An 18,993-nucleotide genomic window follows, 5' to 3' on the forward strand; every position below is an offset into this window, starting at 1 on the left:
TCCGCATCCATATCCATTTAGGGACATCTGTATTTGTTTAGAGATATCCGAAAAAAAATCCAAATACTTCGATAAAAATCTGTCCAGAAAAAAATCTAAATACTTAATAATAAAAAATTAAGTAAATAATGATCTTGAGGTTTTTGAAGATTTTCAACAAGTTCTAGAATATGAGGAAAAGAGAATCATGCTCTAAGGGATATGGATTAAGAGTGAATTTTATCTACCAAGGAGAGGAAGAGATGTAAACGGATGGTTGAAAAGTTCGAATCCAATTTGCATCCAAATCCATCTAAATATGTTTAAAGGTATCCCGTATTCGACTAGAAAATATCCAAATCCGATCACATCCGATTCATATGAATCCGACTCGAACCCACCCGTTTACATCCCTAGTAGAAAGTAGGAAACATTATACTCCCTTAAATTGATGGGGACCGATTTAAGCCCCACTAAGCCAGCCTACCCATAGAGATTCCTCCAACAAACTTCACTTGAAAATCAATAGTGGGAAGTGGGCGCAACATTTTGAGAATCCAGAGATAGATAATTACAAGCCGGTCGAATCCAGATTCTGCCAATGACATTTAACTACTCACCCACCATTCATAGGGTGTGGTCCTCACACCCAGAGGTGATATCCACACCCATGGATGGTGTGAGAGCCACTCTGGTGGTTAAAACTTAAATGTCATTGAAGAGGATCCCAACGACTCAGCTCTTGTGAGAGGTGATCAAGTTTCTTTCGAGTCAAGATCAGGTTCTCGTACGCCCTTAGGTGCACAAATAAAATCTACAAAAATGATTCTCGTAAAGTCGTCTTAGGCGCACAGATGGAATCTAAGAAATTCCTATAAATAGGTTCATAGAGAACTTGAAGATATATCAGTCTCTTCTCCAAGTTTCTCTTCTTGACCCATCCATCACCTTAATTTTGTTCAAATCTAAACTCAAAACTATGCCTACACCAATAAACCACCAGTCCGCTTCAGCATTGGATGAAGTCTTTTTAGCATCAGAGCTAGCAAATGGCTCGTTGGTTCATATGGTCTTAAAAGCTGCGATAGAGCTCAATGTGTTAGAGATGCTGGATAAAGCTGGCCCAGGAAAACAACTGTCAGCAATAGAGATTGCTGCTCAGCTTCCTACACAAAACCCAGATGCCCCTGATATGCTTGATCGTATGTTACGTCTCTTGGCTAGTTATTCCATACTCACTTATTCCCAAATCACTACTGAAGATGATCGTGTTCAAACGCTCTACGGTTTAGCCCCTGTTTCCAAACACTTAGTTCCAAACCAAGATGGGGTTTCATTTGCTCCTTTGCTCCTCATGGTTCATCACAAGGCTTTCATCGATAGCTGGCTAGTTCAATTCATACACCTCTATTTTTATACTTAATTCTTTTCTTTTTTCTACGGTGCGCTGCCCTGTCCTACCCTGTCTGTGCTGCACAGACACAGGGCCGCTGACAGCCTTACTCCCTCTTGGGCAAGGCGCTTAGGCAGGAGTAAGAAGGTCGTTGCACAGGGCAGCACGCCGCAGAGGATCTGTTTCCTCCAAACATAGCCTAATAATATTTTGACTGACATTTGATTAATACAGGTACCACTTGAAAGATGCAGTTCTTGAAGGGGGAATTCCATTTACCAAGGCTTATGGAATGAAATTCTTTGAGTACCTTGGTACAGACCCAAAGTTTAATGAACTTTACAACAACACATTGCTTAACCTCTCTATATCAGTGATGAAGGGAATACTTGAAACTTATGATGGGTTTAAGAAGGCCAATGTGGTGGTTGATGTAGCTGGTGGACTAGGGGATAATATTGATTTGATCACTTCCAAGTACCCTACGATTAAGGGTATTAACTTTGATTTGCCACATGTGATAGCGACTGCTCCTGCTTATACTGGTAAAGTTTTTTCCTACAAATCATGGGTTCTATTTAATTTCATGTACCTTGTTCCTTGTAAGCAATGAGAAATGAGGAAATCAATAACTTATAAGCAACTTTATAGTCTTTCTTATTTCACTTAATTAGGAGAATTGTGTAGAGAGCATTTTCACTTCTTATATTATTTAATTATGGGTTGGTGTTCTCAGTGGGGGAATGTGATTCCTATGCACGTGAAGGGGCCAATGAGAGTTCGTGTGTAGGCATCATGGGGTGGGACGGTCATTTCACCCCCTCTATGTGTAGGCGCGAACTGTATACTCACGTGTAGAGAACTTTACCAGAATTTACTTGTTACTTGATTTCAAATGTATAGATTCATTTGTCAACTCACAAGTCACTTCTTATATTATATATTTGTTAGTTGATTTCTAATTCATTGATTTACTAGCCAGTCAACTCACAAGTCATGAAATAGTACTCTTGGGACATAATGGACTTTTGGGTCAAATTTTTTTTGGGTTTGTTGGGTCACGTGTCTTGTACTTTGTATTAATGATGCACATAATTATTATTGGATTTGTATTTATAATATTAGGTTCATTACACGTGCGAGTGTGGAATTGTAATTGTATGAGATTTAGGGTTTTTAGATTCCTTAGGAAAAACCTAAACATAAGTAAAGAGAGATTACTTTGTGAGGTAGAAAGTGGTGCAGATAGTGTTTCTGGATTAGTGAAATATTTTTGGTTTTCTCGGATGAATGTAGGTATTTGTGCCAAACCACGTTACATTTCTCGTATTGTGTGTAATTGTTTGATTTATTCCTCAAGTTTGTGCATTCATCTCAACACTTTTGAGGTCCTAGAACACTATATTTAACATAGAATAATTGATCAATATCAGCTTCCTATCTTTCTATTCAAGTTCTTTTAATAATGATAGGTTTATAACTTCTCTTTCAGGGGTGGAGCATGTTACAGGAGATATGTTTTTGGGTGTTCCAAAAGGAGACATCATCATATTGAAGGTGAGTCAGGAGCATGGCTAGTACTCTCGGTATCGAATCGAGATCACCCAAACTCGGGCCAAATATGACACTTTTACCTCTATTTTTTTTAAAACATTTTTACCCTTGTCCGTATAGTTGGATCGGATCGGTATCGGGATTGGTTTTGACCGATACCAATCCGATCAAACTAAAATTGACCGATCCGAGATTACAAACCATGGTCAGGAGTCTCTAAAATGAAGCTAGCATATTTCATTGTTTAGTTCCTATATATAATTGTTGTTTCTTAAAACTTGTAGATGATACTTCATAACTGGAGTGATGACCATTGCGTGAAGTTATTGAAGAATTGCTACGAAGCACTACCAGAACATGGAAAGGTGGTTGTTGTGGAGACACTTCTTTCACCAGTGCCTGAATCTAATTTTCTGGCCAAAGAAGCCTTTCGATTGGACTTATATATGATGACTCAATACATTGGAGGAAGGGAGAGGACACAGAAGGAATATAGTGCCTTGGCAAAGGAAGCTGGGTTCAATAGCTGTAAATTAATTTGTTGTGTTTTTACCTATTCTGTCATGGAACTCCATAAAACGATTTGAGATTTCTATCACTTGTGGTTCCTAATACTTAAATGTGCTAGGTAGCACGTACCACATTGGCATTACTATGTCTTTGCTTGTAGTTCTTTGATTGCTTTGGAAATAAAGTTAACGAGGGATGTTATCTTACCAAAAAAAGAAATAAAAAATAAGGGATGTTATGAACATTTTCGATCTCTTCTTTCTTTCTTAATTTTATTTGGATAATTTCACAGGCCCCCCTGTGAAATGGCCAAACTTCATTGTTTTGGCTGAGCTGTATCCTCTAGTTATCACCATAGCTGGAGGAGAATCAAATCTCACTTAAGAATCCAATCGTAAAGACATGGGCAGTGGCGGCTTTTATCTTCTCAAGTGTTGGGTGGACGGTTGAATTTTTACATGTAATGCATTGGGCAATGCACCGCACTTGAGATGACAAATTTTCACAACGGCAACCTCTTCTTCAAAACTGCCTTATTGATTTTTATATCAGAAAAAAGTAGGATCCACTATCATCTTGTTCAACTCGGCCATCCCTCTTCTTCTTCGTGAACACCATTGAGCCACCCTTGTTCTTCTTTACAACGCCGCCTCATCCCCATCCTTTGCAACCTTGTCTGTATGTGTGTTGAAGTCGCCATAGGAGAAGAATTGAAGGATTAATTTATTGCAATTGAGGACGATGAAGTCACTCATTCACCCAAAGGGTTCTTCAGGAGTGCAAACCTAGCTCATATGTTTAATGCGAGTCCTTTGAGTATTCCTCTTCCTCAAGCAAAATGCCTAAAGAGCACTCTCCAGTCAGCAATGGTGTACAACAAACCTCATTTTGTCACCTCGGTGGTTGCTCTGACAATGATGATCGACTATCGCTTGAGGCGTAGAGACCTTGTATCAATATATTTGGGATGTTTCTCGTATATCCTGATACATTTATTAATCATCTATGAAAAATGATCAAAATAGCCCTAAAGAGAAAAACCTAATGAAAAGTGAATATCTGATTCGGAAAGTTGTCAGTATGTCTGAAATAGCGGATTATTTGATCACATTCTATTTTGGTACGAAATTGAGTTCATTTGCCTACTATTCAGAGATTGATTCCGTTTTGATAATTGAGATTTACATTAGAGGCAATCTTTATTGGTCAGTATAGTCTTGGATTTCCCTACCAAATCAAAATATACAGAATATGTGAAAAATGACTTCTGAATCGTTCGATTCGAACATGTGTAGCTTAAGTTATAGGTATTCCAAGGTGCTAAACCAATATTGGATAGGCTTGGCCTAGTGTAGTTCTAATTGGAACTAGCCCGGTTAATTAAGAAGTGATCCGGCTAAAACGGCAGAAAATGATATACTCGGCTCTATTAACTGTGTCGACAGAATAAAGGCCGGAGTGGACAGGAAGTCTCTGTATATTTGTCAAAAATGTTCATCGACAGAATGAAGGTTCTCTTCCTCTGTTCAACCATTCAAAATCAACCTCCTCTCTCTCTCTCTGTGTAAAGGTTCTTCTATGATAGACCTTACAAGCTCTGAAGTTTGAACGACTGCAACCCATTTTCACTGTCTATGCTCCAAGGAAAGGAATGTGTCAAAATGCGAAGAGAAAGTTTACAAAAAAGAAATTGTTCTCTTGGAGGGAGGCATCAGGTATAATTTATTGAAGCCTGAGATTGGATTGATCGATTATTAAACTTGTCAGATTTAAGAATCGATTAATTAATAATTGAACATTTTTGGTACAAGATAGTACTACGACAATTTTTTATTTATCGAAAATCCGAAATCGATCCAATGCTGTGTGAATGATAAATGCCTATTGTGTGTTTTTTTTTTTGTTAGAATGATAAATGCCTATTTAGAACCCGATTAGTCTCTTTAAGCCCATTTGAATTATTGAATACTTTCACCAAAATATATATATATATATATATATATATATATATATATATATATATATATATTATAATATGTTTATGACTCGTTCAAGGATCATTTGTATACCATAGCTTAGAAAGTAGGAAACATTCTCACATTGTACTACCTTAAATTGATGGGGGACCGATTTAAGCCCCACTGAGCCAGCCGGTTGACATCCATAGAGATTCTTATTTAAAATATTACCAGAGATTCCTCTAAGAAAGTTGACTTGAATCAATCGTGGGAAGTGGGCGCACGTTTGAATCCAGAGATAGATAATTACAAGTGGGTCTAGCTCGTGTAGGAGGTGGCCGAGTTTCTTTTGAGTCCAGATCAGGTTCTCCTACGCCCTTAGGTGCACAAATGGAATCTGTAAGAATGATTCTCGTACAATGTTAAACAGACAGATGGAATCATGGAATCCAAGAGATTCCTATTCCATCTTTGCACCTAAGGGTGTACAAGAATGGATTAAAAAATTTTTTTTTTTTTTGTTGAGGAAACCTTTGAACCTGCTCAGGTTTACGATTCAAACCTTAGGGAAAACCCTGATTACTCGAAGCCTCTCCCTCCTCGTATAACACTTCATTTGTGGGTGGGGACTCGAACATGGAGGGACCCTGTGATTGAAGCACATCGTCCTAAACCAGCCGCAAACTCACGGGGGCTCCTCATTTCATTTTTTCCACTATAAATAGGTTCTTAGAGACCTTGAAGATATGTCAGTCTGGTCTCCAAGTTTCTCTTCTTGACCCGTCCACCTTTTTTTCAAATCTAAACTCAAAACTATGCCTTCAACAATAAACCACCAGTCGTCCTCAGCATTTGATGAAGTCTTATTAGCATCAGAACTAGCAACTGGCTCGTTGGTTCAAATGGTCTTGAAAGCTGCCATAGAACTCAATCTGTTAGAGATCATGGATAAAGCTGGCCCAGGAAAACAGCTTTCAGCAATAGAGATTGCTGCTCAGCTTCCTACACAAAACCCAGATGCCCCTGAAATGCTTGATCGTATGTTACGTCTCTTGGCTGGCTATTCCATACTCACTTGTTCCCAAATCACTACTGAAGATGATCGAATTCAAAGGCTCTACGGTTTAGCTCCTGTTTCCAAACACTTAGTTCCAAATCAAGATGGAGTTTCATTATCTCCTTTGCTCCTCATGATTCATCACAAGGCCTGCATGGATAGGATAGCTGGTTAGTTCATACACATACACCTCTATTTATATAAACTTTTTTTTTTTCTTTTCTTTTCTTGGCTTCCAAACATAGCCCTAATAATATCTTGACATGATTAATAATACAGGTATCACTTGAAAGATGCAGTTCTTGAAGGAGGAATTCCATTTAACAAGGCTCATGGAATGCAAATCTATGAGTACCTTGGTATGGATCCAAAGTTTAATGAAATTTTCAACAAAACAATGCTTAACCTCTCCATATCAGTCATGAAGGGAATACTTGAAATTTATGGTGGGTTTGAGAAGGCCAATGTGGTGGTTGATGTGGGTGGTGGATTAGGGGAAAATATTGATTTGATCACTTCTAAGTACCCTATGATTAAGGGTATTAACTTTGATTTGCCACATGTGATAGCTGCTGCTCCTGCTTATACTGGTACTGTTTTCTTATACAAATCATGGATCTATTTAATTTCATGCACTTTGTTCCTTGAAAGCAATTTATGGGTTAGTGTTCTCAGTGGGGGAGTGTGGCCCTTACATGCGTCTGAGGGCCAATGAGAATTCGTGTGTCGGCATCATGGGGCGTGACCATTATTTCACCCCCTTTGTGTCTGGACGTGGGTGGTACATTCCCTCCATAGAGAACTTTTCTCCATTATTTATTTGTTAGATGATTTCAAATGTTTTAATTCATTTGTCAACTCACAAATCACTTCTTATATTATTTATTTTTAATTGATTTCTAATTTAATGATTCACTAGCTAGTCAACTCGCAAGGCATGGAATACTCGATCTTGGGACATAATGCAAACAACCGCTAGCTTGGTTGGTTGGAGGCATCGCAATTGCGTGCCCCCCAGGAGGTCAAGGGATCGACTCTTTTGGATTGCATATTCTACTAAAAAGGCACCCTTCTCTCCGCTCCCCCGCCCTTAGTTGTAGATTGTGGGCCTGTCTTAGCCTTCCCCCTTAGCTTGTAGTTGGCCTGTGAGCCCTTGAATAGAATAGACCACAAAAAAAAAATAAATAAATAAATAAAATCTTGGGACATAATGGACTTCTGGGTCAAACTTTTTGTTGGGTCTTATGTCTTGTATTTTGTAATAATGATCCACATAATTATTATTGGACTTGTATTTATAATCAGGTTGGGTTTTGAGTCCATTATGTGCAAGTGTAGAATTGTAATTGTGTGAGAATTAGGGTTTTTGGATTCCTTACAAAAAACCTAAACATAAGTAAAAGGAGACCACTTTGTGAGGTGGAGATAGTGGTGCAGATAGTGTTTCTGGATTTGTGAAATATCTTTGGTTTTCTCGGGTGGATGTAGGTATTCATGTCGAACCACGTTAAATTCCTTATATTGTGTATGATCGTTTGCTTGATTTCTTCCTTAATCGTAAACCTGTTTCAGGGGTGGAGCATGTTGCAGGAGATATGTTTTTGGGTGTTCCAAAAGGGGACATCATCTTATTGAAGGTGAGTTAGGAGTCTCTAAAATGAAGCTAGCTAAGTATATGCCTTGTTCATTAGTTACTTCCTATAATTTTTGTTTCTTAAAAATTGTAGATGATACTTCATAACTGGAGTGATAACCATTGCCTGAAGTTATTGAAGAATTGCTATGAAGCACTACCAGAAGATGGAAAGGTGATCGTTGTCGAGACACTTCTTTCACCAGTGCCTGAAACTAATTTGCTAGCCAAAGAAGCCTTTCGAACAGACTTACTCATGATGACTCAACACATTGGAGGAAAGGAGAGAACAGAGAAGGATTATAGGGCCTTGGCAATGGATGCTGGGTTTAATGGTTGTAGACTAATTTCTCGTGTTTTTGTCTCCTCTGTCCTGGAATTCCATAAGACGATTTGATATATTTCTATCACTTGTGGTTGGTTCCAAGTAGTTAATTTACAAGCTCTAGCAGTACCACATTGGCATGCATACTATGTCTTTGCTTGTGGTTCTTTTATTGTATCAATCTTCTTGGGTTTTTTTCGTATGGATTGGGTAAGTGCAATTTAGTAAATACAGGTTGATTAGGGATATATATGGTAAATTGTATCAACTTCATCCATCATTTGAGATTTTGGATTTTCACTTCAAAGCAGCAGCCTCGGATGGGATGCCAGAAATTAATTTGCTAGCTGCTATGTGTTCATTAAATTCTTGCTGTTTTATCCGGTCCAGTTCCCCCAGTGCCTATAATAAGGGGGAAAATTGTCAACTCTAATTCCCTACCCGGCCCAGCTCCCCTAGTGCCTGTAATAAGGGGGGGTGGACCCCACTTGGGCAGGGGTAGGGTGGTCATTTTGCCCCCCTTTATTACAGGCACTGGGGAACTGGGCCGAGTAGGGAACTGGAGGGGACAAAGATCTATAATAGGGGTTGGACCCCACCCAGGCAGAGTGTTCGGGCAACGGTAGGGTGGTCATTGTGCCCCCCTCCTCTTATTACAGGCACTTGGGGAACTAGGCAGGGCAGGGAACTAGAGGGGATGGCTGGTATCTGGCTAATATAATAGTTCCCACATTTGCACATGGGTGGGTCACATAGTGCGTGGCAGCACTTTCATTTCCTTCTCCAAACCCCACCCTCCGCCCCCCAAAGGGAGAATGAAAAAGGAAAAAAAATAAATTTGTGTCCTCATAATTCATAAAGATGTGGTCCAAGTTATGCACCTAAAAAGGATAGGAATCATATATCCCACCATAAACCTTTTTTTATTCCTATGTAGAAGCAAATGATAAATTTGAATACAACAACTTAATCTTTACATGGATCCTTGCGATCTGATCAACTCTATTTGAGGTCATACTTGATACAAAGCCTAAGCTATGCATGTCTTTCCTCACCACTTCTCTTAGGGTCATTTGAGGTCTGCCTCTGACTCTTTTAGTTCCTTCAATCTTAATTAAATCACTCCTTCATATTGAAGCATTTGAAGGACTCCATTGAACATAGCTATGCCACCTCAAACGACTTTCTCGTAGCTTATCATGCATTAGAACAACTTCCAAATCAGGTCTAATATATATATTTTTTACTTTAACCTAGCTAATGTTGCCACTCATCCATCTCAACATCCTCATCTTCATTACACTTAGTTTTATCTATATTATTGTCGGTTCTACCCTCCATTTGTACATCTTATCCCTTCATCCACTTGTACATCTCATCCACCTACCTTCTCATTTTGTTTATATTGTATATATGGTAGGCAAGAATATGATTAGCTTAGGCTAAGGGAATCATATTCCCAATTAGCATAGACAAGGGAGACAATCTCTCTACCAAATAACTTAGTCAAAGGAGAAATTATCTCCAATATCTTTATATATCAATACATTGAAATCATTGGATTTTGAATAATCAATTCAAATTTTACATGGTATCAGTTTGCTAGGAACGATCATTCCCTTCCTGTGCTTTCCTTATTCCCCTCATTTTTCTTCTTCCAAGCCTTTCTCAACTTCTCCCTACCGATTTTGAAGAGATGAATTTTGAAGCAACCAACCCCACCGTGTCTGCAACCAGCGCCACCGTCACTACCGATGGGATTGCGAATCCATTTTTCCTTCATCCTTCTGATAACCCAGGTATGAACCTAGCCAGCAACCCATTGACTGGCGATAACTACACGACATGGCGTCGCACCATGATCATGGCTTTCACAGCCAAAAACAAGTTGGGTTTTTTGGATGGCACCATTCCCAAACCCCCACCCACCGATGCTACATATGAAGCATGGCTTCGAGTTAACAACATGGTTCTCTCTTGGTTACTTAACTCCATTCATCGTGATTTAGCAGCTTCGGTGCTCTATGCTGATTCTGCGGCAGCCGTTTGGAAGGACTTGCATAATCGGTTCTCTCCTTCCAACGGTCCTAGAATCTTCGCTTTTGAAAGGGCCATTGCCACCACACAACAGCATTCTGACTCTTTGGCTAAATATTACAACACTTTGAAAAGTTGTTGGGACGAATTGACCACCTACAACCCTCTCCCTGCATGCACATGCGGCTAGTACCGTATCTTCGCTGATCAACACAAACTCGACAAGTGCTGCAATTCCTTATGGTATTGAGTGACACATATGCACCCATTCGCAGCCAAATACTACTCATGGCCCCTCTACCAACCTTAGGTCGTGCATATTCTCTTGTCCTACAGGATAAGTCCCAACACCTTCTCCAAGTGTCAGCCATGCATAAAGGCTCTATTTTACTCACAACCCCTACCACTGATGTCACGCCCCTATCCCGATGTAAGATATTTTACCACATAGGGGTATGACTGGGACAATTACACATCATCCCAACGCCTACCAGTATCACAGATACAGTGTCCTGAGCCACAGTCCACCCTGTCATCACATACTGATAACAGAAAGGAACGTATAAAAGGAAATAAACTGTTCCAGATACAGAGTTAGTGGAAGCGAAATTAAATTAAATCATGTGAAATTATAGAGTATCGGTTCTCTAATGATGACATATATTACAATTCTAACATAAGTAACCATTCATTACTCTCCCTATAAATAAACACATAGTTTATACATGAATGTGGAAATAGAGATAATAAATTAAATAATAAATAATTGTCACAAGGGCACCAATCTTGGGTGTACATCTACATCCAAGTCACAACCTCTAGTTCCACTTGATTTGCATCCAACGGTGCTCATTTAAGTAGTACATCCTATATAGCAACTAAAAAGGGGTTGCGCAACGGGGTTAGCTACACTAGCTAGTGAGGGAGCAAAGGGGAATGCACATATATCATACAATGAATATCAATCAAAATGATGCATGCTAATGTTAGATTCATTTTCCACCTAGCACACAATTCTATCGGTCAAGTATATGCTACTGTGATAACTCGGGAGACACTGAGGGTCATTTATCCTATCGCCCCAGTGAAACCTCAATTATCATGAAGGGACCTGCGCCGGTAGAAGCCATCATGACCACCCAGTGGCAAACCCTGATAGCCACCACTACCTTTGTCCTGGCCTCTCCCACCTCCACAGACCATAGGTGCTCAGACTATCCAACACATAAACCCCTGTTGGCAAGGGTCGTAGCATAAGGGAACAAGCATTCCTAGCCGTAGATATACTATATGCAAGTCCTATCGTCCCGAGAGGTATTCCGGGTGCATCAACGTCCCATTCTATCTAGTACCCGGGTATCAGCACGGTATGGCACGGCACATACAGATCAGGATGTCATACAATAATTTTCATAATTAAATAAATTGGGGTTCCGATACCGGCACACCCGGCACCGTAGCCCTATACAATGGTGAGCATGCTATCACATTCATAACAAATTCACATTTGAATAATAATGCAATGCGCACAATGCTTATAAATATATATTAGTATACTTAAGATTTCATATTAAATATATATATTCAAGCCCAACAAATCACCCAGAACCCACTCACCTAACACGGGCACCGCCACGTGTGGTTGACATGAATCTCACCTGGGCTCCCCGCTATCCATCGAGTTGGGTAGCCTAGAAATACAAAAATAATCATTAAAGCATGTATAGAAGGGTCCCATGCTAGGCCCATAAGGTTAAAATCAGGTTTCAACCAAGACAGCACGAGCGGACTCATAGGCGGTCTCAGCAAAGGTGAATCCGCCCCTAACTCCGTTCAGGCCAAAAGGTGAAAACAGAGTGAGCGGACCCACGAGCGGAACATCTCACTTGAATCCATTCGTGCATCCGTTCAACACCTGAGATACTCCTAAAAGGGAGCGGATGAACGGGCGGAGTGCTTCTGGGTCCGCCGATCACTGAGACGAAGCGGGGAGGCAAACAGAGTGAATCCGTGCCTTCGTCCGCTAAGGCCAACACACAGGATCTATACTGGGCGGACTGACGAGTTGTACCACGATAAATGGATCCGATCGTTCGTACGCCGGTAGTTTCTTCAGAGATTTCAGAGGGCTTTTGCTCCAACTTGAAGCTTGGAGCTCCCTAGCACCTCAGGGTTATGGAGGGGGGTGTCTGAGCCTTTCTAGGATCACTAGGACCTAGGCTCACCATCAAGAATCCAAGATCCTACAAGGTTTGGGTCTCACATTGGTCCAAGGGTAAGGATTCAAGGTTCAAACCAAGGATTTATTAGCCATGGCTGCAAATGCAGCACTTAGAGGCCTAGGTCAGCATCATTAGAGCTCCCAACTAGGGCCGAGCTTCACCTTGAGTCCCAAATGGAACCCTAGGTTAGCCCTAGCTCAAGAAACCATCAAAATCAAAGAGAAATGGGGGAGAGCTAGGTTTGGGGAGCTTACCTTGGTGAGCTTCCTTCTTCCAGCCACTCTCTCGATCTCTTCTCCCTTGGGTCCAGCCAGCTTAGGAGGAGGTGTGGGGCTACCGGCCATCTTTGTATGGATTCCACCTTCTTCCCTTCCCCTCCTATTCCTCTCCTACTTCTACTTCTTCTTCTTCTTTCCTTCTTCTCCTTCTTCTCTTGTCTCTTCTCCTCCACGGTTTATGGGGGAGGGGGAGAGATAAGTGAAAGAGAGGGGTTTTCCTATCCTTTAAGGGGGGTTAGATGGACCTTAGGGTGTGTTTGGTTTAGGGGCCTTAGAATGTAGTTGACCCATAGGTCTTTGAATGGATTTTGTTTAGGTCTTAGGGCTTGTTTGGCTTTAGCCATAACCATTTGGTCATGTTTGGGGTGACCCTAAGTCCACAGGACTTAATTGTCCACTAGGGTCTGTTTGGTTTAGGCTAGGGTATATAAAACCCATTATTCAATTAAGTTAAGCCTTGTGGGCCCATTTTCATGGTCCACCCAACCAATCAATGGTGAAGGCAGGGGTCCATATGGTCCAAAGGTTCAATTAGGGTGTCTAAGACACGGGGATGTGGGTCCCATAGGAAGATAATTCAAAAAAGTTGATGACAGCACAGACGGATCCTCAAGCGGATTCAGCAAAAGTGAGTCCGTTCATGACTCCGGTGCTGCTGTCATGGCCCAAACTTCAAGGAAAGTTGTGGGGCTTTGGCCCACACTTTCAAGGCTTTGGGGGGATTCTTATTATAATATTTTCAGTTCAAGGTCATCAGTGTTGACCATGGCCACTGTGGCATTGCCTCTAAGGTAAAGGTCTAAACTGCCCTGTGGTATAAGGGGATATTTGGGGTGCGGGTGTAACAACTGAGGTCTCCACTGAAGGTTCCATTAGTGCTGCCACACGCCGTCGGTCCGGCGATCAACGCTTCAAATCGAAGGATCGTTGTGCCTATTGCCATATACTTCGTCACACTCGTGACAATTGTTACAAACTCAATGGTTATCTACCCAACTATCGGACTGCTCGTTGCTCTCAACCTCGTGATCAGTCCCGTTATACTACATTGTTGGCTTCTCCTACCACACAAGCAGAATCTTCGTTCTCTACAGACCAATACCAACAGATTTTACGCCTCCTCAATGAGGTAACTGTGCAGCCCACTGCGAACCTCACAGGTACTTCTCTTTGCCTTAATTCTAATGCTCATGGCGCTACTACTTGGATTTTAGACACAGAGGCAACTGATCATGTTACTTCCCTTCATCAGTTATTATATAACATACACCCACCCTCTTTCACTTTCATTGGCATACCTGATGGCAGCACTGTTCCCATCAACATGGCGGGTTCTCTAAATCTCACACCCACTATAACTCTCCCCAATGTTCTTCATGCCCCCACATTTAAACATAATCTCATTTCAGTTCATCAACTTGCAACCCATTTGGATGCTTTTGTGACATTCTATCCTTCTTATTGTCTTATCCAGGACCGCTTGACGGGGAAGGAGATTGGGCGGGGCCATGAACGCGGAGGTCTCTACTACCTTCACATTGAACCGCCACCCACCATTTTAGCCTCTTCCACCGCCACACCAGAGTTATGGCACCAACGGCTCGGTCATCCGTCACATGACACCATCAAAACTTTAAAAAGTTTTTTACATTTTTCATCCACCCCACCCAATATCATTTGTGATGTCTGCCATCTTGCAAAACAACATCGTTTAGCTTTTCCTCTTAGTTCTATTTCAACTACTATTCCTTTTGAATTATTGCATTGTGATATTTGGGGTCTGTATTCCCCCACGGACAATAATGTTCATTATTTCTTAACTATTGTTGATGACTTCTCAAGATGCACATGGACATTCTTAATGGTTTTTAAATCTGATACATATAGTGTTTTGTGTAATTTCTTTACTCATGTTCAAACACAATATCATCACACCATTAAGACCATACGCACCGACAATGGCCTTGAATTCTTTTCCCGACCAATGCAGTCCCTTTTCAACACTAATGGTGTTTCTCATCAACATAGCATGGTCACCAACCCTCAACAAAATGGTGTGGTTGAACGCAAGCATCGCCACCTACTCAATGTGGCTCGTGTTTTGCGTTTCCATGCCATTCATCAAGGTTCGGCTTACCCTCTTTGAAATTATTTATCTTATTCCCATTTTAGTGCAGCCCATTTTGCTTTTCTTTGTTCCCTAACACATGATCAGGAACCTACATTAGTCACTGTGGCTAACAAAAATCCACAATGGAAGCAAACCATGGCAGTGGAAATTAAGGCTTTAGAGCATAACCAAACTTGGTCTATCACAGATTTACTACCAGGCAAAATCCCAATTGGTTGTAAATGGATCTATAAGATCAAGAGAAAATCAAATGGCTCAATTGAGCGCTACAAAGCCCGACTCGTAGCAAAAGGATTTACCCAAACCGAAGGCATAGATTACAATGAAACATTTGCCCTGGTAACAAAACTTGTAATAGTTCGATGCCTCCTTGCTGTTGTTGCCATCTGTGGCTGGTCTTTATACCAAATGGACGTAAACAATGCTTTCCTACATGGAGATCTCCATGAAGAAGTTTACATGACCATACCATCCAGTTTTGCGAAACAGGGGGAGCGACGCTTTTGTCACCTACATAAACCACTTTATAGCCTTAAACAGGCGTCTCGAAATTGGTTTTCCAAGCTCTCGCAGGCACTCCTCAATGCCGGATTCACTCAATCAAAGGCGGATTACTCCTTGTTCACCACATGCCACCCCTCTTCTTTTACAGCGGTGCTCGTTTATGTTGATGACATCGTCATCACCGGTGATGACCCCAATGCCATTAACCTTTTAAAAGGCCATCTCCGTTCTCAATTTCAAATGAAGGATCTTGGCATTTTGAAATACTTCTTAGGCATTGAAGTTGCTCGTGCAAAACAAGGAATCCACATTTCCCAACGCAAATATGCATTGGACATCATTCATGATGTAGGACTTCTGGGGGGACGACCTTGTGATTTTTTAATGGAAACCAACCTCAAACTCACACCCGATGATGGCACTCTACTAAGTGACCCCACCGTTTATAGGTGTTTAATCGGCTGCCTTTTGTATCTTGCTATAACACGTCCCGACATCACTTATTGTGTCAACATTTTAATTCAGTTTATGAGCACTCCAAGGGAACCTCATTGGCAAGCAGCTCTTTGGGTCGTTCGTTATCTCCAGGCACATCCCGACACTGGAATTTTATTCCCTTCCAATAGCATGCTACAGTTACGAGCTTACTGTGACTCTGATTGGGGCTCTTGCTCTACCACCAGACGATCTATCACTGGTTATTACACCTTCATTGGTGATAGCTCTATATCTTGAAAATAAAAAATGCAGCACATAGTGTCTCGCTCTTCCGCTGAAGCAGAATACAGGGCCATGGCATCTGCATCCTATGAAATTACTTGGCTCCAGGCACTACTTCAAGATCTCAAAGTGCCACGTTCTACAACTACCTTATACTGTGACAATCAAGCAGCCCTTCATATAGCTTCTAACCTTGTGTTTCATGAGCGGACGAAGCATATCGAGATCGATTGCCACCTCATTCGAGAAAAACTTCAATTAGGTAGCCTCATCACAGCATATGTTCCCTCCAAGCAACAAGTTGCAGATGCCCTCATCAAAGCTTTGGGAAAGGAAGCTTTCCACTTTCTAATTGGCAAGTTGGTTTGTGATCTCCACTCTCCAACTTGAGGGGGAGTATTATCAGTTCTACCCTCGACCCCTACATCTTATCCCTTCATTCACCTGTACATCTCATCCACCTACCTTCTCATTTTGTTTATATTATATATATGGTAGGCAAGGATATGATTAGCTTAGGCTAAGGGAATCATATTCCCAATTAGCATAGACAAGGGAGACAATCTCTCTACCAAATAACTTAGTCAAAGGAGAAATTATCTTCAATATCTTTGTATGTATACACCTTCTATCAATACATTGAAATCACTGGATTTTGAATAATCAATTCAAATTTTACATATATGATGCTTCTTAATTGCCCAACATTCTGCACCATACATCATAATTGGTCATAAGATAAACTTATAAAATTTTCCATTTAAGTTTTAAAGAAATACATCCATCACATAACACTCCAAACGCACCTCCCCACTTTATCCATCCTGTTTTAATTTTCTATTAAACACCATCCTACATATCACCTTTAGTTATAAAAACTAAAGATAAATTTGAATATAAGAAGAAAAATAAAATTCCTTTAATAACCAGACGAAAAAACCAAACGGTATTAGCTACAAAAAGGTTATCCACAAAGCCATGCATGGCACAGAGAGGATCTATCTATCTATAAGCCAAATCTCTTTCTTTAAAAGATTCCAAACCTATTAGGTTTTGTATGGCAACTTTAACGAAAAAACGATTTTAGTGTTTTTAGTTTTTTTTTTTTTTAACATAAACAGGGTGAAAACTATATGAATGTCTAGTTTGATCTTCTGTATTTTTCTTGGGTTTTTTTCACGTACTTCCCTTGAGGTATCACTTAATTACAAAAACACCCCTCAATTTTGGAAAATTTGGTATGTCCCCCTTAGGTTCTTAAAAGTTAACACATGCCCCCATTCCGTTAGTTTAGGACTAACAGTGTTAAAATCAAGGGATAAAGTGACAAAAATGCCCTTACAAAAGAACAAAAAAAACCTGCAACTCATCTCCCCCAAATCGTTTAGGATTTGAAAAAAGAGAAGATGAGTTGCAGGTACCCTTCCTGGTCTGAGAACTAGGCACCCTTACGGTCCCTGCAACTCTAATACAAAGCGCTGAGCCAGAGGGAGGCAAATCTCCCGGGCTGGATGGACTTCCTTAGTCCATCAATCGTTTCTAACTCTACTGATCTGTTAGACATTATTTTGTATTACTCATGCAGACATAACCAAACATGTGTTACAAAGAACTTCTTGTAGCAGGCCATTATTTCAATGTATCTCTGTTCTTTTCATAGTGGAGAGACTACTTCTACCAACAAACATTTTGGGAGACTTTATTCAGCTTATTCTATTATTTCCTGCTTAAACAACAAGAGTTCTGAGCAAGAATAAGCCAAGCTAATTTGGAGTACTGAATAAACCTACATAGCCACTTGGGCATTATCTCGTAGAGAATAATAAATCAAAAAAATTTCATTTGAAATACTAAATAATGGAACAGAGAGGTTAAAAAACAATGAAATTGCCAGAAGAATGATGGTGTCTAGTTCAGATTCTACAGTGCTTTCTACAACTTTCATAATTTCTTTTCCTTATAGACCAGGAAGGATACCTGCAACTCCTCTTCACTTTTTTCAAACCCTAAACCATTTGAAAAAAATGAGTTGTAAGTTTTTTTTTTTTTTTTTTTTGCAAGGGTATTTTTATCACTTTACTCCTTTATTTTAACACTGTTAATCCTAAACTAACGAAATGGAGGCATTTTTATCCTTTTCTTTAAACGAAACGGGCAATTGGGACACTTTTGATCCACATTTCTGCATGTGAAAAATGCTACTGGCAAAATGGTGGAAAAACACGTCACTTAAAAGTTTAGGGGTATTTATGGTATGTATCAATGCCTCCCAAGTGTATGATTTCTACCTAAAACACAGGCTGAACAGATGGTACCTCTCATGCTTGGGGTACCGCCACTCTTGGAGATCTCTCCGCTTGCCCAGTCCATGTTGTTGCGCCAACCACCATTCTGAAACTCTTCGTTGAGCCCATCTAACCACCAATCCACACTGCTTCGACTACTCCTGCTACGGTTCTTCTTCCTCCTCTCAGGGAGATAGAAACAAACGATTTTCTGTTTTGTTTTTTTTTTTTAAAAAAAAAAAAATAGGAACAAACTCTAAGAGGAAACACCACCAGCGCCGGCCAAGGAAACACCTAGAATTTTTTTGGGTGTTGGATCCCTTGTTTCTTTTCTTTGTAAAGCCCTAGCAGGGGCTGTTGTAGTTTCGTCATCGTTGTTCTTGTTCTGGTTTCTAGGGTTTCAATGG

At 40.4% G+C, this 18,993-nt stretch overlaps 1 protein-coding gene across 2 annotated transcripts; it reads left to right on the forward strand.

Moving 5' to 3' along the window:
• The first annotated feature begins 1,030 nt into the window (after positions 1-1,030).
• Positions 1,031-8,493, forward strand: LOC122657849 (caffeic acid 3-O-methyltransferase-like). Of its 2 annotated transcripts, none has more exons than XM_043852644.1 (4): positions 1,031-1,365; positions 6,731-7,041; positions 8,024-8,088; positions 8,179-8,493. In XM_043852644.1, exons 1-4 carry the CDS (start codon positions 1,046-1,048, stop codon positions 8,479-8,481), a joined length of 999 nt encoding a protein of 332 aa, XP_043708579.1. In that variant the 5' UTR covers positions 1,031-1,045; the 3' UTR covers positions 8,482-8,493. The 2 variants fall into 2 exon arrangements, with proteins under 2 accessions (XP_043708579.1, XP_043708578.1); XM_043852643.1 differs by lacking the exon at positions 1,031-1,365 and adding an exon at positions 3,211-3,294.
• The last annotated feature ends 10,500 nt before the right edge of the window (positions 8,494-18,993 follow it).

Source organism: Telopea speciosissima, chromosome 4, assembly GCF_018873765.1.
Source record: "Telopea speciosissima isolate NSW1024214 ecotype Mountain lineage chromosome 4, Tspe_v1, whole genome shotgun sequence".
Lineage (NCBI taxonomy): Eukaryota > Viridiplantae > Streptophyta > Magnoliopsida > Proteales > Proteaceae > Telopea > Telopea speciosissima.

What these genes read in the sequence shown, in the direction of transcription:
- LOC122657849 (XM_043852644.1), top strand. Translation starts at nt 1,046, where the DNA reads ATGGTCTTAAAAGCTGCGATAGAGCTCAATGTGTTAGAGATGCTGGAT. An exon ending in AAGGCTTTCATCGATAGCTG is followed by an intron (nt 1,366 to 6,730) that starts GCTAGTTCAATT and finishes TTAATAATACAG; the next exon opens with GTATCACTTGAAAGATGCAG. An exon ending in TGCTGCTCCTGCTTATACTG is followed by an intron (nt 7,042 to 8,023) that starts GTACTGTTTTCT and finishes AACCTGTTTCAG; the next exon opens with GGGTGGAGCATGTTGCAGGA.